The sequence below is a fragment of the Mustela nivalis genome (assembly GCF_964662115.1).
Source record: "Mustela nivalis genome assembly, chromosome: 12".
Lineage (NCBI taxonomy): Eukaryota > Metazoa > Chordata > Mammalia > Carnivora > Mustelidae > Mustela > Mustela nivalis.
The window spans coordinates 47,461,372-47,488,705 of NC_139031.1; the positions used below are offsets into that span (position 1 = coordinate 47,461,372).

General features: G+C 45.8%; 1 protein-coding gene across 1 annotated transcript; it reads right to left on the reverse strand.

The window, feature by feature from the left end:
• Nucleotides 1-907: 907 nt before the first annotated feature.
• On the reverse strand, nucleotides 908-27,334 carry NFE2L3 (NFE2 like bZIP transcription factor 3). Its single transcript, XM_082693216.1, has 4 exons — nucleotides 26,424-27,334; nucleotides 7,179-7,355; nucleotides 3,211-3,294; nucleotides 908-2,597 (listed from the first exon to the last, which is right to left on the reverse strand). The coding sequence occupies exons 1-4, from the start codon at nucleotides 27,006-27,008 to the stop codon at nucleotides 1,389-1,391; spliced, it is 2,055 nt and encodes a 684-aa protein (XP_082549342.1). The 5' UTR covers nucleotides 27,009-27,334; the 3' UTR covers nucleotides 908-1,388.

A 27,334-nucleotide genomic window follows, 5' to 3' on the forward strand; every position in this document is an offset into this window, starting at 1 on the left:
GAACATTAAATTGTAGATGTGAAGGACTTTCTGTAGAAATGTGCCTTCCTTGCAGCTCAAATTACAATCTGAGGTGTATTCCCTTAAAGAGTTTAATCTGAATAGACCCTGCAAAACTGACTGTAACAACCTTAGAAGCATCTTGTTGGCAAAATCTAGACTTAAGAAATGCCTTCCTGGGGCATCTGGGTGGCTCAGTGGGTGAAAGCCTCTGCCTTTGGCTCAGGTCATGATCCCAGAGTCCTGGGATCGAGCCCTGCATCAGGCTCTCTGCTTGGCAGTCAGCCTGCTTCCCTTCCTCCCTGTCAAATAAAAAATCTTAAAAAAAAAACAAACCTTCCTCAGGCTCAGTTTAAAAACGCTTTACAACACTGACTCTAATTTTGGAACATTAGCAGTATGCATGTTAAATGTTGGCAAACCTTGGGCATTTTCTGAAATTAATCTCCCATCTTGCTGTTGCCATAAGCTCGTTGAGCTTTCATTTCAAATGCCGTTTCTAGTATTTCATTTGTCCTGTTCTTAACCAGATGTTCACATTTTGGGTTGTGAAGTCCATGCTCTACTGACTTCCCCTTACTGTTAGTTTGTGTTCTTGTGTGGCTTGTAACGTTCTCACATTGTTACGTGAGGCCTTCTGGGGGAGAGGTCCATGTCCTCGAGGAATTTCAACAGGCTCGCTTAACTTGCTGGGTAGGTCTGTTTTGTCTATTAAGAGGCATAAACTTTGTGAATGTCCAGTTTTTTTCTTGGCACCCAAGTTTGGCCTGAGTCTGATCAGTTTTTGTGCAAATACTCAAACCCACACTATGCTGCCTTATTGGCTATATACTCCCCTGTATTTCTGAATGTGGGTTTTATGGAGAATATCCAAGGTAAATAATGGTTAGAATTTCTGTATAAGAAATTTTTATGAATTCAAATTTATTTCCACAGAAAGCAATTTAAGTGTTCATACAAAGATAAAATAGCTTTTAAGGCTCCATATATTCAGTGGTAACTACAATGCTAAAAAATTGAAGCTAAATTACATTGCATTTCAAGTCACAAAAAACCAGAATGTTTAAAAATAATTTACATCCAGTGTTTGCTCTTTGAAGTGACTGTGTTACTGAAAAAACAATGACAACCAAATGAATGGATTGTCTGCTTTTCATGTCACCCTTTGTACATAGATATTTGAGTTCTGCATAAATACAGTTGGACTTGATTGAAAAGTTGTGGCTTCCCCAAAATTTCCCACAAACTTAATCCATAAGAGTTTCAAAATGTCCTGAGTGATTCAAGTAGCAGTAGTAAAAGATAATACTTTGAAGCAGTTTCAGTGGTTTGTGGCCATGTATCAGTTTAACTTCTACATAATGGAATCCACCTTCAGTTTCTTCTCTTCACTTTCTTTTCCCTTTACGGTTTTCCTTTTTGTGGCCTGAGGTAACTAGTTCCTTAGGTACAATCAAAACACTTCCATCTTGGCTGCACTCAAGAACATAGTGGTTTGGATTGACAGGCCTACCATCATCATCTCTTAACCTACTAAAAATACTGTGATACAGGTGATGCAGTTTATGTTTCATTGTGGTAATAGCTTTGTTATACTGGGCTCGTTCTCTCTTAAGGATTTCCTTCTTGGCTTGCAAGTTACATAAATCATCTTCGAGATTCAGAATTATATCCAATTTACGTTTACGACAGTTCTGAGCAGCAACTTTATTTTTCCCTCTTCTTCTAATACCACGCATGAGTGACACTTGTAAATCTGTCAAGTAGTGCCTGCTTAGCATGTTGTTGAAAGATTCAACAGGCATGCGGACAATTTCATCTACAGAAAACGGGATATGGAGAGCCTTAGCACGTCGTTCATCTCGACTTAAGTTTCTGTCTGTGTCATTCAGGTGCTTGCTTATTTTCTGTGACTTCCCATGCTGTGAAAAAGATGTAGGGGTAGAATCTAGAGCACCTGGCTCTACATGGTAAGTGTGGTTATGTTGTATGTGTTGAAAGGCAAGGTCCCCATGAAAGGCAGAATCATTCCTCCGACCCACGTGACAAAGCTTACTGGGATCTGGGTAGTAGCCTCCTACAGCTCCTTCCAGGTCACTATAACCTGTAGCGCCGCCTTCACACATTGAGCAAGAGGAATTATACTTGGTGACAGAGGTATTGTTGCTTGAATTTAAGGAAAGCCCAGAATCCGAATCCAGTTCTTCAAAAAGCTGAGACACTTCCATTGAATCAAAACCTTCCGTGGCCAAGGACATTAAATTTGTTTCATCAAATATGCTTATATCAAGGTCATATAGAAGGTCTTGACTTAGATTCCTTGTCTGATTGCCAACAAGGGGAAGAAATCCTGTCAGATGAGTTCCAGGAAGGGTCTGTTCAGGATTGGTAATATGAGAATTTGACTGCAGAAATGGTTCTTCTGGTTGTGAAGTCCTTGCTGTTGGTTCTCTTCTAAATGTATTGTCAGGACACAGCAACATGGCGTCATGGAGATTAACATCGTGACTTATAGCTTGGCTAAAGTTTATGTTACATGTTGAAGAATTCATGCCATCATTGATACTACCTGGAAAAATATCTCCAAGTGAGATGCCCTGAAAAGGAAAAAAGGCACTTTAAACACAATTTTATTTCAGCAGCAGCAGTACAGTAACTAGTAATAGCACTCCCCTTTTCTCAGTTTACTAAATCTAGGCAAATACAGTATGCACTGTGACCCCAAATCCAAATGAAGCTGTATGTAGGGAACGGGTTTTTTTTGGTACATCCTGAAAATAAGTTTGATTCAGTTAATATAAAAGTTGGTCGTGAGTCAACCTAAATGTTGGCAATAAATCCACACTGAAGTAGTCTGGGCAAGGTCTTTTTTTTTTTTTTTTTTTAAAGTAAATCAGAGCAGTATAGTCGAGTAGGACATAAATGCTACCGGAAAAATAACCTTGCCTTAGTTTGTCAAGTATTTACTGTTGTTTTTGATTCAGTGAATCCCAAATTTTATTCTATCTTTGTGATCATTTAGGAGGAGGAACAGTATACATACTTGGTTAATTCTCCAAAAGTAGTTCTAGAAAAAGTAATCCTCAGTCTGTGCACTTAACATAATGTAGTACTGTTAACAGTATATAAACTATGTCATCCCATTTAAAGAGGTTAGACATTCATGGATCAGTGATTTCCTACAAGAATGAAAGCCAAGGTTCTAATTACCTCCAGTGAATTTTCAGGCTGTGACAAAAGCATCTGAGAGAAGTCGTCCAGAGAGAAAGCCGTTTCTGTCACATTCAGAGATCTCTATAAAGAAACATAAGGTTCACCAGTAAGTTAAAAGACAGAAGAGGTTAATTGAGGCTTTAGGCTCAATTGAAGGAGAAGCAGACTCCCTGTGGAGCTGGGGGCCAGATGCGATGCAGGACATGATCCTGAGATTCTGGGATCATGACCTGAGCCAAAAGCAGTAGGCTTAATCTTGAAAGGATAACCAGGTTTTCTCCTGGATTTTTAATGCCTATTTTGGAATTTTTACATTCCTGTTTCTGTGTTCATCTTCCATATAACTTTTGGTTGGTATTCTTCATCCTGCCTTGTTTTTACCATGGCTAACCCTCCAAATTGGTTATAAGATTGTGCAATTTTTACTCAAATATTTACGTTTACCACAATGTTTCTGGCAACTTGGCTCATTGTTGCTTTATCCCAGTCTTCAGGTTTGTTTCTTACTGAAATAACTCCTCTTGACAGCTCTTTTAGAGAGGCTCCACCAGTGGTAAACTCAGTTTTTGTAACCTGGATTTATTTTTGCTTTCATGCTTAAACAGTGATTTATGTGGTAAGATGATCAAATTTAATGTTTTGCACTAAGGCATGTCCTGCTACTGATGTCAGTCTCATTTTATAGCCAATCTCTTTTTTCCTCCAGTAATTTTAAAAGTTTTGTTCTCCTGTAGTCTGTTTTACTTCAGTTTGATGTTTTGGAGACTTCATGATTTTACTCACTTTGTTGGGACTCTGTACTCCTTTAATCTGAGTCCTAAAATCACTTTAATTTTCAAGATATTTTGCCACAAACACTCTGAAGACTGCTTCATCTTCATCCCAGAATTTTCTCATTTATATTTAAGAGTGAGCTCATCTTTGTTGGTAACTTTTTCTGTAGGAATCCCACATACTGAGGGTTACCCACCAACTATAAAAATCTTTTTTTCTCTGCAAGGACAAGTTTTGATACCATTTTGTAGTCCTTGCTTTTTTGGATCAGGTTTCCTGATAGTAATGGTAGTGTGGATTCAGACTTCAAACACCAGGCTCATTTGGGGTTCTGATTTCTAGGATGGATAGACTACTTCCTTGCTCATGTCTCTGGGATCGTCCTAGTCCCATCTCCTAACAGAAGACTCTTCAAATTCTGAGCTTTAAGTGGGGAATTTTGGTATCCCCAGGTATGGGCTTGAGACTTCATTTCTCATTTAATCCCAGGCTCAGTTGTGACATCTGTATCCATTTTTTCACTGGCGCTGCTTCAGTTTTGGTTGTCTGATTAGCTTTTAAATTATGGATTTGAGTCGCCTTTTTGTTGTATTTACAGAGTTCCCTTTCTGGCTTTTGTGTTCTGCTATGCACTTAAAATACTTTTATTCAAGATTTCTGGTTCTGGTCTATCATAGGGGTTTATCCTTACTTTTTAGTAAGTTCACATTCCTCAACTCCCCTCCCCTCCCTTAGCTTTGTACTTGAGGGTTCCCCCCCCCCTTTTTTAGGGTTCAGACCAGTGTTAGACTTAATTATTTTAAGGGTATACAAATATCTGGTTTCCCTTTCCACTAAATACCTTGGGTTCTATGAGGCCATGTTTTCAAGGCACGTAATACAATAAATCTAAGGCTTTCTGTATCTGTAGATGCTACAGGACCATCTAAGCTCAACTGGTAGATATGATTTCTTCATTTACTAGCAAATCATGCATTCTTAGTGGGCTGGAGACTTATTTGCTAACTTGACTGTTAATTCAAAATGGTTTTTAATTTCTTAAGATATTTCAGAAGAGTTCTATTTCTGTTAATGATCCCAAACTTGAGTCATTAGTCCTGGCCCAACCACTGACCAAAATTTGCAGATGGTCCGAAGTGTCTGAGCAAGAGTATCAGCACAAATCTGGATTCCTGTGAAAATCTTAAAATTGTAGGTAAATAAAACTATGTGCAGAAAAGAAAGCCTTAATATTTAGAACATAGCTACGGTATGAAGCCCATTCTGCTTTAAGTGAATTATGGACTGATCCTTCAGGCCAGTCAGGTATGTTTCATTAAATCTTTATGTGTTCCCTTCAGTGCCCATGGAGATGGCAAACTGAGAGGCTAATTCCTACTGAGCCAGGCCCTGGTCTGGGTCTATCCGAGACACAGATCTGAGATGGAAAGAGGGACTGATGTGCCTTAGAGACAATTGAGGGCTTGCTCTTCCCAGATTCCCTTCTGTCCTGATGGGGCTAATAGCTTCATAATTTTACTGGTCCTTGAGAGTTTCCTTATTCATGATGTTTCCCTTAAACATGCCCTCACTTCTTCAATAACAAAAACTCCTTAAAATATCAGATGTGTTACATGCTTTCTAGTTAAGGGCCTTTACATCTGTTTGAAATCCATGCAACAGAGTTCTTCTGTCTACTACATAATTTAAGAATTTTGAGACACTAGATCTTACACAAAAATGGACAACTAAGACATTCTGTTCATTCAGTTAACGGAGACGTGATTTTTTTTTTTTTTAAGATTTTATTAGGCACAGAGCATAAGCTGGGGAATGGCAGGCAGAGGCAAAAGCGGGCTCCCCGCTGAATAGAGTCCCATGGGGCTCGATCCCAACCTGAGCTGAAGGCAGACACTCAACCAACTGAGCCACCCAGGCAGCCTGTTAAGTGTAATCTGGATTGCCAAGAATTTTTTTTTTTTTTTTTAAATTTGACACAGAGCTCACAAGTAGAGAAGCAGGCAGAGAGAGGAGGAAGCAGGCTTCCCCGCCAAGCAGAGAACCCAAGACGGGGCTCAATCTCAGGACCCCGAGATCACAACCCAAGCTGAAGGCAGAGGCCCACACCCAGGTGACCCTGGTCAGTGTCTCTCACTATTCTAACTAAAACGTCACGTTAAATATAAAAACATGGTTCCCCATCTGGGGCAAGTTACTGACTGACAGTCATCAGGGCAAGACCTGTAAGGGTACACCTTCCAAGTGAAGTGCCACATGGGTTAAGGGTCTCTCGAACCTCCAGGCCTATCTCCGGAGTGTATATTTGCCAGGGTTGTGGACTAGGGTATCAGCAGGGCTGAGGAGAAACCAGAGTAGAAGGAAAGGAAGCACAGGCTGCAGAAAGACTCCATCTCTCAGCCTGGCCTCTGGAATTCATCTTTCTATAATACATCATCTCCTAGTCAAAGGGTATGGTTAGAATAGCCAAGGAGCCTGTCCACCGGGCCTGGCCAGAGGTAGAAAATGGGCTCCTGAATTCAGCATGGAGACTTCTGTAAGGAATTTGAGCCCAAGACCCAGCTGGTTTTAAGGGGTGTTTTGCCTTCAAGTTGTTTTGCCTCACTATCCCAGACCTAGACAGCTTGGTGCCTCTACAGAGGGCTGGTTGAGGATTCCTGGGTTTAGCATGGCAGTTACCTCTTTATCCCTTGCCATGGCAAATAGCAAAATCAGGAAGCAACTTCCTGGGGTGTGGGGTGTGTGTATATAAATACACTCCCTCTAAACACAATCTTGAGTTTAACCAAAGATAACTAATTCTATGGGCTGATTATTTTGTAAATCAAATAACTACTACCACAACTATTAAAAAATACATATTTTCATATATCTGATTTGCTTACAGTAGGGCACTTACATGGAAAATTCATTATCAACACATATTGTCAAAGCCATAAAATCTATCTTACTAGGGCACCTGGGTGGCTCAGTTGGTTAAGCATCTGCCTTGGGCTCAGGTCAGGATCCTGGGATCTGGACCCATAAGGTCATCATCATCGAACTGCCTGCTGACTGGGGGAGTCTGCTTGTTCTCTCCATGTGGCCCTTCCCACCACTCCTGTGCACTCATTGTCTCTAATAAAATCTTAAAAAGGAAAAAAAAAATACCTTATAGCCAAAATGGTAAGGCTGCGCTACTCGGATATGCTTACCTCATTTCTAGATTGCGTGGTCTTTTCTGCCTCCCAGTCAGGTTTATCTGCTATTTTACTTTCATCCTCATTCTTCTGCTGTAGTGATTTTTCTTGGGCTGATACTCTTTGCTCATTTTCCTCATTCTGGGACTTGTGACACATAGCTTCATGCCTCTCTCTCAGTACTTCATTCTCCTATAAAAGTACCCAAAAATGTGCTACACAGAAGTTCATACTTCCCCAAAGAAGCCAAAACAACCTTTAAAACTGCATTATACTTACTGCTCAGTGATCATAGAAACTGTAAGTCAAAAGCTAAGATCTGTATTGCATTATTTCAGTATTTAAGAAATATTTTAATTCTGAAACAAAGCCCAAGAAACTCACTGAGACACAAGCTGTTGAATCTGCATAATTTAAATTATATGCATTTATAAAGCCTGGAGTTTAAAATAGTTAAAAATTTGATTAGATTTAGAAATTAGCGTGGCCAATAGGCAGTTTTTACTTCATTTTCTGTTGAAAATAGATCAAACAGCTAAGCTGGAAACAGTGATCAAATATATATAGAAGAGTCTGGAAAAGTATTATTACAAGGTATTGTTCTCTCTGAAAGGTGGAATAAGGTTGGGGAAGTGTGGGTGAAAAGAACTGCCTACACTATACATTATTTGAATATTTTACAACATGTTTCTTTTAAAGTCAGGAAAACTGTTTTTATTTTTAAAAAAAGTTAACAACAAAGCTTAGACTAACAAGCATCTCCATAGATATTTTCGACTATGCTTACTTACCCAGATGAGTCCTACTTTTTAATTTAACTGGAGATTTAAAAGTTAACCATTAACATACACTGTATATACTGATACTTTTAATTATAGGAAAAGCGCACAATTTTCCCCCCTCTAACGTCAAGGCCTCTCAAACTCTTTTCAGAAGATCAATGTTTAATTTTTCTATTTTTCAGCAGCATAGCACACTGGGCTAAACTCAAGGACAGCAGCACCACCCCCACACTAAAAAGCAAAGAAATGCTAATTATACACACACACACACACACACACACACAGGTCAAAGAAATGTAAAATCTACAGATGCCAGGAGCGAGGAGATAAAATGAGCAGAAAAAGGAAGCTGACACGCTAGAGGGCACTTGATTTTATGTGCTTCTCTATTCACTGCCCTTAACTGACACACTCCGCCTCCCTCCTGATGCGGTGTTGGTCTTGTTCCTGCCTCAGTTAGTCTCTGTACACGGTCCTGCTCATGTGCTCAAGGACACTGTTGCTGCTCCTCTAGCCTCTTCTGCATCCAGTGTTTCTTATCTGGATACTCTCACCACTAACCAACAGCTAAGCTCTCTTCTTTAAAAATCCCTCCCTTGGTGTCCCATATAACTCTCTAGGTCCAATCCCATTTTTCTGGTCCCTTTTAGAGCATAATCCTCCAAAGAATCATCTGGACTCCCTGCATTCTCTCCTGAACCCACTCCAGTGGGCATTCTGAAACATTTCACCAGGTACTCTCCAAGCTGACATTCTCCACCTTCACCTTACCAGACCCATCGGCAGCATTTCCCTTCCTTACTCCCTCCTCCTGGAAACAGGTTTTTTACCTGGCATCCAAGGGCCTTTCCTATTATCCTACCTCACCAACTACTCTTTGGCTGATTCTTCAGCTCAGCCTCAGACATACCAGGCACTCTCCCACCTTTCAGCTCCTGTTCATTGCTCCTTCTGCTTACGGGGCTCTCCCTCTGCTCACGGGGCTCTCCCTCTGCTCACTCTCCCATCCCAAGCCCCATGGCTTTGAAGCTTTAGATCTCTATTCAAATATTACCATCTTTTATTTAAAAAAAAAAAAAAAGAAAGAAAAAAGGCATCTCTCCCATCACTATATCCCTTACTTTTTTTTCATAGCATTGAGCACCAGCTGAATCTATTTGTCATTTATCCTTCTAGAAAGCTAGTTTCTTGAGGGTAGACGCTGTTTAGTTTCTGTATGCCCACTGCCTATCCAAAAACCTGCCACATGGTAGACCCTTACTAGGTATTTGATGAACAGATGAACTCCCAGACATAATAACATCCACAGACTTTGATAGGGATCCTCTTCCAATGGGTGAGCTGCCATTATCTTGCTCCTTCCTGCAATTACAATTCTGATTCCTACTTAAATTTGGGGAAGGAAGGAAAAAGTAACTGACTGGTCATCAGTCTTTCAATGTCTATCTTTTGCCAAGGCAAGCTGCTTAATCAAATCCAAAATTCTGGAATCCTGAGGCAGCTAACTTTGTTTATAAATTTGCTATCAGTGGGCACAAGAGCTTCTGAACTCTAAATTGCAAGACCTATTTTAGAGCTGTGAAGCAAGGTCTCTAGTTAATGTGTAGTGTGTAGTATGTGAGTTACAACACGTGAACTTGCAAACACGAGACGATGTTCTAACGTTATACAAGTGAAACAAAGGGAACAGGTAGCTAATACAGGCCTGGATAAAGCCCATAAGAAAACCAAATAAACCAGTCTGGGAAGGATTTTTTTAGGGGGGTAGGGAAAACTTTGAGAGTGGTAATGGCCTGCCTAAAAACTCTAGAAGAGACAAACTGGATGTAGAGAAATTATGTATGAACACTACTCACTTTACAAGAAGCAGAAATTGGTTAAAAATCCTATCTTATAATAATGAATAACCATTAAATGGAACTAAAAGGAATAATCAATTAGTCCATTTGAATATAAATGTATATATTAAATATACAAAAATATAAAAATATATTTTATAAATAAAATACACATAATGAGGGGGAAAAATCTCTTACAGTAGAATGCAACTAATAAATACAGAGGGAGAATGGTAGGGTTAGAAAATCATCAATGGATGCTCAAACTAGGGAGTAAGGTTTGATGAGAAACATTTAAATAGTGACAATACAGGAGAAACCTGGCAAGTACCACCTCAGCCAAGTGGTAAAATCCATCATCATGGAATGGAAATAAACCATTATTATGTGCCTCTTGACACAGAGATAACATACTTCCATTACTCCTGCCCAGAATTCATAATCTCAATCATGAGGTAACATCAAAAATAAATAAAAATTGGGGCCATTTTATAAAACTGACTGATGCTCTTCCAAAATCCAGAGGTCAAGAAACCCAAGGCTGAGGAACTTTTCCAGATTAGAAGTAACTAAAAGACTTGGCACATAAAGTGTGACCCTGGGTTAGATGCTGACCCAAGAGGAAAAATATATTATACAGGACATATCTGGTACAAAAGACTATGGACACATTTGATAACAGTCTTAGATATGCCTTAGTTTCCTGATTTTGATAATTTTGATAAATATACATTTAAGTATTTGGGTATTGAGGGACAAAATGATTTCAATTCACTCTTACATGTTTCTCAACAAAAAGAATTATGTATAGATAGATAGCTAACTATAATTACAAAATAGAAAAGTCAAATGGGGCAAAATGCAAACAGGTAAATCTGAGTAAAGGATATATACTTTTTATAAAAAAAACTTTTTAAAAGTTTGAAATTACATCTCACAAATGAGTTGCCCTAAAAATCTACACATGGCAAAATCACTTTGGAAAGGTTGCCTCAAATATTCTTGCATTAAATCTTGTTAACCTGCATTTTCTCCCCAAAGTGTATACAGTAGTCTTAACAGTTGCTTTATCATTTTCACCTCTTCCAACATTTAAATAATAGTGATGATACCTGATACGAGGAAAACACTATTGGTGTGTCTACTCTCAATACTCTTACTACAACACTACTTCATTCAACACTAGATATGTGCGTTTCCACACACCACGCAATTTCTGCAACCCAGCTGGGCATCCTGTAAGCTAACTTAATTCTGCCACTACCTACCTGAAGATTGCATTAGATCCCACGGGTTAAGGGCTTAGTCTCACAAGACTGCCCACTCACCTCCCTTCAGATGCCAAGTGCAAGTTCAGGTTGCCACCTGTGCTTCAGAATCACTGGCTAGAAATTGGAGGTTCCCATAACCCCCTCCCTTGGGTTTATTTAATATGCTAGAGTAGCTCACAGATCTTAAGAGAAAATTTTACTTACTAGGTGACTGTTTTATTATAGAAGATTGTAACTCAGGAACAATGAGATACACAGACCTAGTTCACAGAGGTTCCAGATGTAGGGCGGCACCTCCACGTGTTCACCAGCTTGGAAGGCCCCTGAACCCTATCCCTCAGGGTTTTTACAGAGGCTTCTTTATGTAGGCATAACTGAATAAATCATAAACTCAGTCCCCAGTTGTTCTTGCCTCCCCAGAGGTCTGAGAGGTAGGGGCCAAAAGTTCCAACCCTCTAATCATCTGGCTGATTGCCCTGGCACGCCCCATTTTAGGGACTTTCCAAGTCACCTTATTAACATAGATCAAGAATGCTTGCAGCAGGCTTGTTACAAAAAACAAGACACTCGGGGCACCTGGGTGGCTCAGTGGGTTGGAGCCTCTGCCTTGGGCTCAGGATCCTGGGATCCAGCCCTGCGTTGGGCTCTCCGCTCGGCAGGGAGCCTGCTTTCTCCTCTCTCTGCCTGCCTCTCCACCTACTTGAGATCTCTGTCTGTCAAATAAATTTTTAAAATCTTAAAAAAAAAAAAAAAAAAAAAAAAAAAAAAAGACACTCCTTTCACCTTTATGGCTCTGGAGATACTTTAAGAATGGAAGAAAAAAGACCAGATAGTACATAGCAAAAGATGCTCCTATTGCTCTTAACTTTTAGGAAACCCACAGTTTTGGGAGCTCTGGGCCAGAAAGGGGGGTGAAGACCAAATACATCATTAAATCAGAAAATCGTACCTGACATGCTCACTCTGCATCTGACTTCAGTGGGAATGCTTTTAATGGTTCACCAGTAAGGACAATATATGGACTTTTATTTGAGATTCAACAATTTTTTTAGTCACTCATTCAATTCGTACATACCGAATGCCAAACACTACACGAGATGCTGGGGTTACAACAGTGAAAACCTACATTGTTTGGCACTTCCAAGTTTTCTTTTAAAGGGAGGAAGCCAGAAATGCAAATGAACTCAAGTGATGGCAAGTCAAAGAAAGAGGAGACCTTCTTAAGAATGGGGCCAGGGAAGGGCTCAGAGGAGAGGTGGTATTTGGGCTGAGATCTGAAGAAACAGAAGAGAGCTATGTGAAGACAGGGAGGCACTGAAGGCGCAGATAACCTCCAGTGAACTGGTGCGCCTGTTACCATGACTTACTTCCTTAGTTTCCAATATTTCCTTCTAACAATATTAAAACGTCTCATCTATCCTTCTTTGCATACACGTGCAAGTAGAATAAATTTCCAAACTTTATGTTGAGTCAAAAGATGAGTGCATTTTTTTTATTTGATGGATTTTACCCAATAGCCCTTCAAAATGTTTGTGGTAATTTAAATTAGTATCCCCAGTAGATAAAAGTGCCAATTTGATAGATGAAAATTGATATCTCATTGTAGTTTTACTTTCTATTGAGTGAGGCTGAACATTTTTCACAAGCTTTAAAGCATCTACTTCCTTCCTGTGACTATTTGTAGCCTTTGCCCATTTTATTTATTGCGCTGTCAGTCCTTTTCTTATTGATTGTTAATAGCACAGAATTCTACTCCCCTCCTCCCATTCTGTTTGTACAAATTCAAGAGTAGAAGTGGGGAGACCAGTGAGTGGGCTGCTGCCATAAGTTAAGAATCTGGAAGAGGGCGGTGGCAATGGAAAGAGAAGTGGAAGAACCCATGCACTGCGGAGAAAGAACACACAGGGCTGCTGACAGGAAGTAGGAGATAGAGTGAAGAGAAGAATGAAGGATGACTCCTAGATTTCTGGTTTGAATAACTTGGCAGACAGTTATAGAGAGAACGAGAAAAAAACACAGTGAGTTCTTCCATTTTGGATATGTTAAATCTGACATGTGAAAAGTCAAGTAGAAATGTTCCACTACACTGCTGAGATGGGAATCTGGAATTGAGAGTGAATGTCTGAACTGGAGGTATAAACTGGGAATGCCATCAACAGCAACAACAAAACCCCACAGGGTTCTAGGAAAAGAGTACAAAGCAAGGAAAAGGAGGCTTGGCGCCCGGTCCCAAGGAACCACAACATTCTGCAGTCACGCAGAGGAATCAGCCAAGACTGAGGAAGGTAGGAAGTGAGGTATAGGGGAAGGCAGAGGACAGTAATGTCTCAGAATCTGAAAGTGTTTCAAGAAGGATGGAGTGGCTGATGGTGTTGAATGCTGCCTGAAGGCTGCACAAGGTAGGGACAGAAACATCTTCATGGGAACTGGCAATAAGAAAGCTGTTGGTGGTTAGGGTGCCTCTGTTGGTTAAGGGTCTGCAGTTGGCTAAGTGTCTGCCTTAAGCTCAGCTCATGATCCCAGGGTTCTGGGAGCAAGCCCCGCACTGGGCTCCTTGCTTACTGGGGAGCCTGCTTCTCTCTCTGCCTCTGCTGCTCCCCCGTTTGTGCTCTCTGTCTCAGTCAAATAAATACATAAAATCTTAAAAAAAAAAGGGGGGGGGGATCTGGATGGCAGGTGGAATTCCACAGATGTGGGGAAGAGAGATGCTTTAACATGCACAGCCTTAGGTATTCAGTATTTTCTTAGCTGGTTCTTCACACATTCAGTCAACTATCATTTACTGACAGCTGCCATAAAGCTAACAGAGATCTCATCACAGAGATGAGAAGAATTTTCCTTGGGTTAGTGTGCCACCCATGGAGCTGTGTAGCTCAGATTGCCCTCAAGGAAGGACAAGTGGGCAGAGAGCCTCTAGCTGTGCCTTTAAGAACACCTCAACTGCTGACAGCCACTTCCCCTAATGTCATACCCTTCCCCTGGGCGGGGAGAGTATAACAACGACCGGGCCATCTTGGCCCAGTGTGGGACAACTGTAATGAACCACGTTAGCCTCCAAGCTCCTGGTTTCTTTAGCCTGCATCAAGCTTAACTTCTGCTTCTGTCCAATCCTGCTTTCTTTTTATCTTCCCTTCTCTAGTTGTAGTGCCCATGGCACTTGATCTCAGAGTCCCCCTCCCAGGGAACCCAATCTGTGACATCACAGTTAAAAATTTTATCTTGGCAGGAAGAAAGGAGACCAGATTTCAAGGCAGGGAGGGGTAGAAGATTCAATATTATAACATTTCTATTTAGAAAGTACAAAAAGGCTTATTGCATTTGTAGTCTAAGTACAAAGGGCCTCAAAAGCCCTATGAGGGGTGCCTGGGTGGCTCAGTGATTAAGAGTCTGAGTCTTGATTTTGGCTCAGGTCAGGATCAGGTCAGGTGGGGCTTGGTGTTCAGCATAGAGTCAGTTTGAGATTCTTTTACTCCCTCTGCCTCTTCCCCTTCCTCCCCTTGTGCTCACTCAAAATAAAAAAAAAAAAAAATCTTAAAAGAAAAAAAAAAAGCTATTTGGAGGGTTCAGATCCAAAAATGGCTGAGTAAAAAGGCCTATCCTACTCCTATCAGCTGTATGACCTTAGGCCACTCTGACTCTCTGTTTCCGTGTCCATTGAAGTGAAAGGATATTTCCTAACATTTTAAGGAATTAGAGGAGAAAATGTACTTTATACATTTAAGATGTTATACTAATTACTACTCCTTTCTACTCTGTGATTCTGAAGAGTTGCAATTAAACAAATTAACTGCTGGCCACTCCATCAGGAGGTCAAGAGAAGGGAGTAAAGGCCCTGGCACCAGTAATTCTTATCTTTGCTCTCTTCCTGTTTCTCCACTCGGTGACATGGACCTGGGATACATATAGAGTATATGTGCTTTAGAAGCATGGTTGTATAGACTGGAGATTTATGGGCCATGCTCTTGAAGAACAGGTCACTCAAACCTATCATTAAGTTACTTTTTATTTGTGTGTAGGTGATTTTTACTTTTGTGGGGTTGAGACTCAGAAAAAAAAAAAAAAGGAAGTTTCCATGCTTGCCATAGGAAGCCGTCGTAAACTTGGGAGCTGTGGCGCCTAATAACCAGAGCTAAAAAATCCAGTGACTTGGGCTGAACTGGCACCGGCCAGAAAGGTCCTCTCCACCACAGCCCTCTTGGCTGGGAGGTGACTCATCTCTTCCTCCGCATGGGTCCAGAACGTGCCATTTTAGGTGCCTCAGCTAAAACTCAGCCCTCCTCTCAAATACAATGTATGGCTTCCGGATTTTCCCTTACAACACTTATCCTACTCCATCTAAAATGACAATTATGTGGATCTTTTCTTTCCTGAGGGGCTGGAAACTAACGAAAGCTGTCCTTCAGCTGTTGTTCACCTCTGCCCCCAACGTTAAGGGGCAGAACCCTGCACTCAGGTTTTCTGAGTCGGTGGAGATGGTGGGAAGGGGACAAGAGGAGCAACGCTGGGCTTCTCTTTCTGCGGACTCTCTGACGTTCCTGGTAACTGGCAACATGATTTCCAAGCCTGTACTTATTATAATGTATTGGGACCTGAATACTGTGATGCAGAGTTTGACCCTGAAAAAAGTCTTTGTGAACAGTTCCAGCTGGCTTAACTGGGCCTTTCATTTATGCTTCTGGGGGAGGATCAACCGAGACCTGCTTTGACCTTTAGGGCTGGATGAACCTTCAAAGACAAAGAACAATGTGGTGCCTACAGAGAAGCATGACATCAGAGAGAGAGGGGTAAAGGCCAAAGAATTGTGTGGCCTGTCTCTAGGCTGGAGGCAAGCTGGAGTCATCAGGTCTAGAGAGAAACAAGGAGCCAGATAAAGAGAGGCTGTGTCCTATTTGGCCTGGGTGGTTTTTAATAGCCATTTATAATAATTATAGCTCACATTTATTGAGCACTCGCTATGGGCCAGGCACCCCATACATGATCTCATTTATGCTGCTCAGCATCCCTGTAAGATAGGGACTTGTTGTTACCTCCTGGGGCAGAGCAGGAAGCAGAGGCCCAGAGAGGTTAAGCAACTTGCCCTAAGTCACACAGCTTTTAAGTGACAGAACCAGGATTTGGCTGCAGACCTCTGCAGACTTCCTAGCTGCCTCTCAGCCACTGTACTAGTTCTTGCTTGTCCCTGCCAATCTTGGTATGCCTGCAGAAGCTGTCCCTGGTAAAGCTCGGGGACTCCGGAGCAGGTTGCCTTCCAGCTGGGCTCACCAGTGGGAGGCAGAGGCAGGAGACTGAAGGGTGAACAAGGCCGAGGTCAGGGCATTTCTCCCCCTTGATCTTCAGGGACTGGTGACTGCACCCTCCTCACCACGCTCTGGTAACACTTTCACGCCTCTCCTCCCTCACCGCCCCCCATGCCGTCCGTGGTTGGTCTCTGGGCGCTCGGACACCCCTCGCCCCCCACCCTGTGGAGGCCGAGAAAAATCAAAGCCATCCCACCTCAAGTTTAGCCTTAGCATAAGTACAGCCATCTCAGACCCCTCTGTGCCCAAGGGCTGAACTTTCCCCCATTTTACTTTAGTTCTAAGGACCCCCACCCTACTTTAGGAAGCCCCACCCTACTTTAGTTCTAAGGACCCCCACCCTATTTTAGGAAGCCCCACCCTGCTTCAGTAACAGGAGGGCTCAGATCCAAAAATGGCTGATAAATAGTCCTGCCTTAACCAAGCTCGGGGTCCAAGTCCCTACCCCACTGCATCGGGTATACTTGGGCCCAAGCTTAAGCCTGTCAAATAAACCCTCATGTGATTGCATCATTGCTTGGCTCCTTGGTGGTCTCTCAGACAGGAAAACTCGGGCACAACAACCCCACCCCTCGCTGCTCCTGTACCAAGTCATTCATGAAGTCCCTTCACATGGGCCAGCGAGGGAACATTCTGCTTCCTGCCAGGCCTCCACCCACACGGCCACTGGGCCACCCCACCCTGAGCAGGAGATCAGTGCAGGGAAGGGCTGCACCCACCCCCACCCCGGAGGGGGGGAGGGGGCCAGAAATGACGCCCCCTGGCAGTGTGAGCATCACTTTTCCACATGCACACTGGTCTGTGGGGCAGGTGTGGATCCTGTTCCCATTGTGGGTCCAACACACCAACCGTGGAGAGAGGAGCCATGGAGTGTTCAGGGGAAACCTGAATATCGACTGGCAATGTAGGGATATTAAGGAATTAAGAGTTGATTCTTTCTTAGGGGTATTCATGGTTGTCCTCTGGTTATGTTTACAGTTCTTCCATATACAGAAATCTTTACAGAAGTTTGTCAGAGTCAGTAAAGGTCGTGGAGAGAGCAAGACGGGACGTAGCTGGGCTTTTCTTTTCTCTTTGCTAGGTCCCTGCCAAGAACTGGCGCAAAAATCACAAGAGATGATGTCTGGGCTTTGTTTCAGAATAAGGGGGTAGGGGGAGGGCTGTTATGGACAAAACAAGACTGGCCATGAACTGCGAGATGACAGTGCCCGGAGGCCCCATCTCTCGAGTCCCTGTTCTCTTGGAACAGACCCTTGAGAATTTTCCTAACAACGCGTGTTCTAGGCTAAACTCATGTCTGAATCTCCTGGAGGTGCCTAGGGGGCAGCGGGACACCTGGCAGGAATGCTCCCCGCGGCTACAATGAACACATTCCATGTGACGGGCCACTGGAAGGCAAGTGTAAAAAGAAGCCGTGTTTCTAAGCACAAGCCCCCACACCTAGGCCACAAGGGCACAGGCACCAGCTCACAGGCTCTGGTTTTAACAGGTGCTGTTTCTCCTGCCACGTGTCCCCTTCACGCGGGCTGAGGGGCTGGGGGAGCAGGGAGGGAAGCAGGAGAATTTCATTTATGAGTCTTTAATTTTGTGCCGGCTAACCCAGGGAGGCAAGGCAGGCCAAGGGGGCCTCAAAACACACACTGTTTTTGTATGTTTATTATCGAACATTTCAAACACATAAAAGCTCCCTGGAGCCATCACCCAGTGTCAGCCACTGTCGCGTGCCACCATGCTTCTGGCATCAATACCAGTCCCCGGGCTCCCCGCAGAACTAGTCCATCTGGGGTTTTAGGCCAGATTCACACAGGCAGGAATGCATACGCCTCCGCTGTACCATTCTGATCAACAGAGGCGCCCACTTGGCTCACATCTCCACTTGTCGTGGAACATTTCTACCTGCCCAGAAAGTTCTCTCCTGTTCTGATGTTTCTATCTTGGCTTTGCCTGTGTTAGAACTTAATCAAGAGCTTTAAACTGCCCTTCTGTGCAAGCTCCTGTTGATGCCAGAACACAGGTTTGAACTGCATGGAGGCCGCTTATACGTGGATTTCCTACAGTCCCGTACTGTATTTCCTCCAGCTTTCTTTACGGCAAGGACACAGAATGCAATGCACGTAGCCCACAGAGTACCTGTCATCCACTCTTCTGGTTACCACTATGCTAATAGTAGTTAAGTTTGGGGGGAGTCAGATATTCTCCATGGATCTTCAACTATGTGTGGGGTCAGGACCCCAACCTGATTGTTGACATTCTGCATTCATTATTATTACCTTCTTGGGCAGTGAGTTCCCCATCCTCCAGCAGGGATCTAGAGAGATGTGGCTTCAGCTTGAAAGCACCTGGTAAACCTGACTACTAGCCCCAACCCTGTGGCCCAGGCCTTTTGCTGTTCTGGGGCTTAAATTTGGGGAAGGGCAGGCTTTCACCACGCAGGCCCCCCTTTCAGGCAGGGGTTGTGGGGTACTGGGGGGCCAAGGGAGAAGAGCACTACGGTTGAGGGCAAGCTTGGGCTGATGGATCACTGGGAGTTGGGGAAACTGCAGACTCCCAGGTCCCCCACCTGAGAGGCTCTAGTTCAGCCTGTCTAGGGTGGGCCCCCATATCTGCATTTTAACAAGCAACTTAGTAACTGATCACCCTCGGAGAGATTCAGCTCTTTTATATTTTGAAGACTATTTATTTGAGAAAGAGCTAGTGAGGGAACACAAGCAGGGGGGAGTGGCAGGCAGAGGGAGAAGCCAACTCCCGCTGAGCAGGAATCCTGATGTGGAACTCGATCCCAGGACCCTGGGATCATGACCTGAGCTAAAGGCAGATGCTTAGCTGGCTGAGCCACCCAGGCGCCCCAAGAAAACTCAGCAATTAAGAAAGGCTAAGAAAGGGGCGCCTGGGTGGCTCAGTCACTGAGCATCTGCCTTTAGCTCAGGTCATGATCCCGGGGTCCTGGGATCGAGTCCCACATCAGGATTCCTGCTCAGCGGGAAGCCTGCTTCTCCCTCTCCCATTACCCCTCTCGTGTTCCCTCTCTCACTGGGTCTCTGTCAAATAAATAAATAAAATCTCAAAAAAAAAAAAGAAAGAAAAGAAAAGAAAGAAAGGCTAAAAAAGGACATCTGGCTGGCTCGGTACTTAGAGCATGCAATTCTTAATCTCAGGGTTAGGAGTTCAAGCCCCACACTAGGCATAGAGCCTACCTTCAAAACAAGTTTTCCCTTTAGATGAGCCTACAGGTTCAGGGTCTACCTCCTCAACAATTCCAAGGCCTTCCTTACATAACAGCTCTCCAAATATTTGAGTTGCTGGTGGTGTTCCTCCCTCAGTCCGATCTCAGCATGCAACATCCCCAATCCACTCAGCTACTTCCGGCATGATTTCCCCCTCACGGAGAGAAGGATTCCTCTTGTCACACCAAAGCAGGCCCCAGCATGACCCAGCAGTCTGGTATGGTCCTCCAGAGGATAGCAGTTTCCTGGAGATTCGACCCCCAGCTCGGGGCAATCAGCAAATTTTGTGACACATCTAAATCACATGCCGGGACCTATACAGGCCCTGTGACATACGGCGTGATTAATCCTCCTATGAACTCTCCCGCAAACAGGTTAATATTCCCCTTCTGCAATTTGGAAACCACGGCTCACCGAGGCTGGCCAGCAGAGATGGAGCTGGGGTGGTGTGAGGGCTGGTTCCATGCGTCAGAGTGGCTCGAGTACTGCCCTCGGTTATGCAATCAATGCTAACCAATGCGTTGCTGATAGCCTATTATTCAGGACATGTGGTTAACAGCTACATCAACCAAGTGACTTTCAGGAAGAGACAATCTTAGGAATCTGAGTGAGCCCCATCCAACAAGTGGAAGAATCTTAAGAGCAAAACGGAGGTTTCACTGAGGACGATATTCTGCCTCACGCCTGCGGCAGAAGCAAGTCCCCACAGAGGGTTTCCAGGTCCCTAGAGTTTGGACCTGCCAGCCTCCATGATGGCACCAGCCAACTGAAATTAATCTCTGAAACATACACGTATACTGATTATACTGGTACTGTTCTCCAAAGAACCCTGATGCTGATGGGAACCCAGTTCTCTCCAACCTTCGAAGGCTGTGCCTTGCTTCCATGCCCCCGTCCACACTCTGCCAAAACTATCAGAACCGGAACCGACCTGGGGGTGCGCGGGAGCCCTGGCCGGCTTCAGCTGCCCAAAAGTATATGTGAATATTCACACAGATCCTTAACAACGAGATGCCAAGAATAACTTCTTCGTATCAAAAGGCTGCCACAAAGGGGGAAGTGTGCCTTCACAAGCCTGGAGTTTTGTCGTGGGTGGGAGGCGGGTAACTCAGTGCGTGAGAAGGCTGACTTGTTCTCTTCTGGGTAAGGTCACTAACCTGCTATAGAACTTTAGGCAATCCTAAGTTTCACCACCTGATTAATTACAATGCTTGAGAGTCAGCTTTCCACGGCCCCCATCCACTCAAACTGGCATTAAATGGTCAGACGGCCTATCAGGACTTCAGATCTGACCTACTTTCTAACCTTGAATGACCCAAGACACATTCAAACTCACGGGATCCTGAAGTTCTGGAAGGCCCATGAGGGGGATAGATGAGCAGTTCTCGGGAGAGGCTGGCAGGGCAGGTGTCTATTCTTCACCCTGTCTCTGCTGCTACCTCCAGGTTAAATGAAGACCCAGTTTCCAGGCTCAAGACACAGCGGTTCCAAGTAGAGCACACCAAGGCCCTTAGACGAAATGGTACACAGTGCGACAGGGCTCGGAGGAAGAACAGGAAATGCCTGTCGATGAGGTGACGATAGTTGAGATGAGTCTGAGATCTTAACAATAGAAGACTTGGAAGGAATGAAAGGATGCATTCTGGGCAAAGGTAACAGAGTGAGGTGCTGGGGGCTGTCTGGGGAAAAGGAAGGGAGAAAGTGTGAGGTGGAAAGTAGGCCACGGGTAGTGGGAGGTGAGCTCGGCCAGGGGAGCTGGGAGTTCGGTCACAAGAGCCAAACGCCGAGCCTCGAATGACAAAATATCAAATCAGCAGGTAGGTAGTGAGCTGATGGAGGCTCCCCAGATGACAGTGAAGAGAAAAGGTGAGCTCTGGAAACCTGTACCTGGCAAGAGAACGAATGGGAATAAATCAGAGAAGGGGCATGACAGCCCCAGCTGAACGAACAGTTGTTGACATTACTGAGGGCGTGCTATGTACCAACACCGTTAACGTGTATGATCTCATTTAATGCTCACCATGACTCCCTAAGGTACTCTTACCATCCCACTTCACAGAGAAGGGAATGAAGGCACAGAGAGGTTCAGGAGTGCACCCCAGACCACATGGCCAGGCAGCCGTGAGGCAGAGATCTGCAGCAGCTGGTCTGACCCCAGAGCCCAGCACACTTGCCCACCAGCCTAGCCTGCCCTGGGCCCTATACTTGGATTTCTGAGCTGAGAAGCAGGGAGAATGGAGAGTAGCCAAAGGATACAAGGGATACCGAAGAGCAGACAGTTCTGTAAACCACAAACTGAGGTGAAGGATTGACTGGAAAAAGTTTGAAGTAAGGTTCCTTGGGGTTAGCTGCACATGAAGTCAGCAAAACAAACCAACCAACTCAGGTTCGCTCAAGAGCATACACCAAATCCTGCGGCCAATGATCCTCCACTAAGATCAACTGCCTCCAGAAACAGTTGCAGCCTACTTGCTAAGTGAGCTGAACACCCCAAGAGTTGCCAGGAAAAGGGGCATGAGTGTGTAATGGATTGACATGGGTCCCTCAAAATTCACATGTTGAAGCCATAACCCTCAGTAGAACTGATTGAATGTGATTTTATTTGGAAATTGGGTCACTGCAGATGTAATTAGGATGAGTAGGGCGGGCCCTAATCCTGGATACAGATGAGCACATAGGGAGAATGTCTTGTGAAAAAGGCAGAGACTGGGGTGACACAGTGGAAACCAAGGGTCGCCTCTTGATCTTGGGGCTGTGAGTTCAAGGCCCACAGGTGTAGGGATTACTTAAAACTAAAATAGGGGAGGGAATGAAGGAGGGACCAAGGGTTGCCAAAGATTGCCAGCAAACTACCAGAAGTTAGGAGAGAGGCCTGGACCGCCTCAGAAGGAACCACACCTTGATTTCCAACTTTTCACCTCCAGAACTGGAGACAGTAAGGTTCTGCTGTTCAAGCCACCCAGTTACTGCAGCCCCGGGACACTCATATGTGACCTATGCCAACCTTCCCCTTAAGACCACAGGTGAATTTTTACCGAACCGAGTCTTTCAGCAAAGAGCCTTCTCTGAAATTTTGTTATACTGGGTTGTACGAAGGTCTAAGACTCTATCTGTATCACAGTTATGAGTTAAAAACAAGTGTTTGAAACTTCGTCTATCTCCAATTGCCAAGACACCAGGGATTAACTCTGCTTTTGAAATTAAGAACAAATTTTACTCTAACAATCAAGGAGCTTCCTCGTCTTCTTTACTCTTAGAAGGGAGTACTGATTGTTGTATCAGATTCTTCCAGTGACCTGAAGACACCCCGTCCAGGCCACAAGGTCCTGCCGGGGTCTCACCCAATGCACGGTCCTGGTTCTGGGGCTTAAACCATTATCAAAAGGACTGCAAGTGGGATGCCTGAGTGGCTCAGTGGGTTAAGAGTCTGCCTTGGACTCAGGTCATGATTCCAGGGTCCAGGGATTGAGACCCACACCTGGCTCCCTGCTCAGCGAGCCTGCTTCTCCCTCTCCCTGCTGCTCTCCCTTTGTCAAATAAATAAAATCTTAAAAAAAAAAAAAAAAAAGAGGACTACAAGCTTCTCCTTTTCAACATGGAGACAAGCTCTCTCAAATACTGGGGCTGGCTCCAGGCAGTCACTTGTCTTCAAATATGCTCACACATTCAAATCTGCAAGAACCATTCAAGTTCCAGTTTAACCCAGGCACTACTTTGAAAACATGTGCTACATCAGTTGTTGAGAGAAGGTTGAGAGAATGGTTTTGAAGGGAAGCAGGTCTGCCCCGGGGAATTCCGGATACTGTTTTCAGATAATGATCGCCCCCACTAAAAAGTGAAACCAAAGTGGCACCTCTTTTGATACCTGGAAAACTCCCCAATCCAATTTTTGCAAATGGACAAAAATTATGGAAAATTATCCTATACAACCAGAATCTCGTACAACTCAAATATAAGCCACTGGAATTATCTGTTTAAAAACAAACACCATAAACCCCTGATTTTCCCACAGGACAAAGCTCTCCCTCTTTTCAAAGATACCAGTAGCTAACTTTTATCAAGTGCTTAAGATGGGACCCTGCAAATGTCTGAGCCTCTGATGTGGAATGAATGAAGGCTCACGATGTCCTGGGTAGGTGGGAGGTACCTCGCTGCGAGTACCTTCATGATTCTCACTGCGCCGGTCAGGAAACTGAAGCAGAGACAGGTGAGGAAACTGGCCCAAGGTCACACAGCAGTAAGGAGTAGAGCTGAAATTCAAAACCAGGCGGTCCGGCTGCAACACACCACACCCGCTGAGCCAGCAAAAAACCTGGGCAGCCTCATCAACAAGACAAAGGCATGCAGAGTGAGTGGGGGCAGGTTAAGGAGGGCAGCGGGAGATCGGAGGCGAAACAATCACATTCCAGGCACTGGGCTGGCACTTCATGTATGCTTTTCTCATTTAATTCGCACGAACCTTAAAATAAGCATCACCTGACAGTAGTAAGTGATAGCCCTAAACCCCGGTCTGCTAACTGCAAACCCTGGTGTCGTTGTCCCCCCAATCAAGGTTTCAGATTGTAAACTCGGAACTGATGGATGGTGCAATCGGCTTGTAAAAGTCAGTCCAGCATCAGAGAGCAGTGGTGCTGAGGCCCGGGGCGGGGAGGGAGGGGGAATCACCCCACACAGCTGCATGTTGTTTTGCAGACCCTGGGTACAGCACAGGTGCTTAATTAATGTGCTAACACGGGAGTCAGGAAGCTCAGGTTCTGTTACCAATCTATAGGGACCTACTACCAGATAGAAGCGCCTTGGGTTTTTTTTTTTTTTGCTTCTGTTTTTAAAAAGCATAACCAATAAAGGTAAAAACTATAAGGTGTTCCACAGCGGATCATGGCCAGGACGAACCTAACCAGGGCACCCCAGCAGCTACCACGATCCGGCAGGTCCACGCATGCCGGCTGTGGAAGGCAATGCCAGGAGATTGGCCTGTATAAATTTCAGTGGGGCCCAACCCTCCATGGAGATGTGGCCAGTCCTTGGCCCCAGAGCTTCCCCCTAAGCAGATTTGCCAGCCCAAATAGGTAGTAATGCTGATAAGGGGAAGGAAGTCCTCCCAGAGTGAACAGCTTCACCTCCCTGCAGGCCTTGGTATGCTTTGCAAAGTGGGTGGCATCTGCCATAGCACAGGGCACTGGGTTTCTCACGCACACACACACACCAGTTACAAAATCACGAACGTCTGGAGTGCAGCACGCACCACTCCTTAGGACGCAGAGGATTCAGGTGAAGGTCGACACCGGGTGAGAGAGCAAGAAGAACCTTCTACTTTTTGTTTTGGACAGAAGCCCACCAAGACTCAGTCCCCACCCCAGCCCCCACCCCATTAGTTCCTGCCTCAGGAAGAGGAAGGAATCGGATCTGCATAACAGTGAATCACAGGCACTTCAGCACAATGACCCCTCCGGGAGAGGGTGGAGAAGCTCGTCTGGCAACCGCCTACACTAACAGGGCAATTCTGAAGAGCGGCAAACAAACCTGTCTAGCTCTAGTTCCCACTTTGCGTAAGATCGCACTCCGCGAAAACAACATCCAAGGAACACCTGTTGATCGATACCGACTGCTAACACTAAGGTTTGGGCCATGAGATAATTAAAAAGGCCCTGTTGGGGGCGCCTCGGTGGTTCAGTGGGTTAAAGCCTCTGTTCGGCTTGGGTCATGATCTCCGGGCCTGGGATCGAGCCCCGCATCGGGCTCTCTGCTCGCCAGGGAGCCTGCTTCCCCATCTCTCTCTCACTGCCTCTCTGCCTGCTTGCGATCTCTGTCTGTCAAATAAATAAATAATTTTTTTTTTTAAAGGCCCCGTTGAAGGCACCCTGGGTAATTGGTAATAAGTGTCTTTAGACTCCAAGAGCCCATGGGAGCATCACAGACACTCCCATCAGTCCATCGTAGTGAACTTTGTTTCAGAAGGATGTTAAACAGAAGGATTTGAAACCATAAACCAAAGGGCACTTGTTAAGCCACTAGGTGACCGTCAGGGTACCTGCTTTCTTCATGCTCCTAAGAAGTTACACGTGGGGTGCCTGAATGGCTCAGTTGGTTAAATGACTGACTTCGGCTCAGGTCATGGTGTTGGGGACCTGGGACCCTGCCAGGGTCAGGCTCTGTTCTCAGCAGTGCTTGTCTCTCTCCCTATCCCTCTGCCCCCTCCTTCCTGCTCGTGCTCTCTCTCTCTCTTTTTCTCTCAAAAAAAAAAAAAGTTACACATGGTCCAGAAGAGAGGAGGATCGTTAGGCGCCGGGGATGGTTAGGTCACAGCAGCAATGTCTGCCAGCTGGCCACGGTTCCTTAATCAAGGGTAAATAGCGAAAAGGAAATGCAACTGGGTTAAAATCTGGGCAGGGGCCATCACGTTAGACCGGGAGCATGGATTTTTAAGAGAAACGCGTCCTTCCGGTGGCAAAGGCCCCTTTTGGATCCGCTGGTTCCAGAAAAAGACATCTCCGTGTACACGAGGTACTGAACGAAGACCGTAAGCAAGAAAATGACCAGCATGCCTTCTCCCCTCCGCAGCCCCGAACTACTCCTGACGGCCACCGAACACAGGAAAGGTGTCCTCTACAACCAAACGGATGGTCTCGCCTACTTTTTCTCAAACACCTAAAAGCCGTAGCGACCGCACTAACAGCTTTCGTTTGGATTCACAAAAAGGGGAGGAAAGGGTGGTCTCCAAACTGCAACCACCCAGGGGAGGACGGTGGAAGCAGAGAGGCTGTGGTCACTCCGTGGGTCCGTCACAAGCTTGCAGGGCTCCTGGCCAGCTACCCCAGCACCGCGCCCGCGTCCCCTTCTCCGGTTACCTGGTTCGCGCGGCCGCCGGCGTCCAGCACCTGAGCCGTCGATTCTGCTGGAGCCTTCTCCTCTTCCCCGGCGGCCGAGGGGCTACTTGCAGCCGCTCGGGGGTCCCCGCCATCCCCGGGTGCAGCCTGGCTGCTGTCTTCCAAGCTGGCGCCGACTCCTCCCGCGGAAGAGGCGGCGGCGGGGGCGCCGAGCAGCCCGTGGGCCCCGTCGGCGTCCCCGGCCACTACGCTGTGCACTAGCCACGCATCCACTCGGGTGCGGGGGATGAAAGGGACCCCCAGCGCGCGCACCTCCCGAAGCAGCCGGCCCTCGGGATCCGCCGCTGGGTCCGGCTCCCGGCCTTTGGGGTGCAGCTGCTCCGCGCGCCCCCACCCTCCCCAGGCTGGGAAGGGGCTGAGCGCGTAGGCGGAGCTCGTCCGGCCTCCGGCCAGCAGCACCTCATCCCAGAGCAGGGTGGGCGGCGGGAGCAGCAGGTAGAGGTCCAGGTCCAAGTCCAGGTCCAGGCGGAGCCCCGCCAAGCTCAGCAGGACGGTGAGGTGCAGGAGGCCGCCGCCGTCCGACCACCAAGGCTTCAGGTACTTCATCTCCCGCCGCGCGCCCGGGACGCCCCTGCCGGCGCCCGCGGGTCCCTGCTCTCCTGCCGCCGCTTTGGCACGTGCGGGCGCTGCGGGCACCTGCCCGGAAGAGAGAGAAGCGAAACAATGGACCCGGGTGCGTAGCAGCCGTCGCGGGCTCTCGGGGCCGGGCACAAAGGCGCTCCCTCGGCAGCCCGCACGGCGCTGTGGGGCGGGGGGGGTCACGAGAGGCGGGAGAGAAAACACCTGCAAGAACACTCTGCCTCCCCGGCCGCCCGGCCGCCGAGCGACGCGACCAAGCTCCGCCTCCCAGCTAGGCCCCGCCCCGAGCCGCG

Bases quoted from the DNA above. Each gene is read 5' to 3' on its own strand.
- NFE2L3 (XM_082693216.1), bottom strand. From the start codon at position 27,008: ATGAAGTACCTGAAGCCTTGGTGGTCGGACGGCGGCGGCCTCCTGCAC. The intron at 3,295-7,178 runs GTAAGCATATCC...GTTTCTTTATAG, and splicing joins CCACGCAATCTAGAAATGAG to AGATCTCTGAATGTGACAGA. The intron at 2,598-3,210 runs GTAATTAGAACC...TTTCCTTTTCAG, and splicing joins AGCCTGAAAATTCACTGGAG to GGCATCTCACTTGGAGATAT.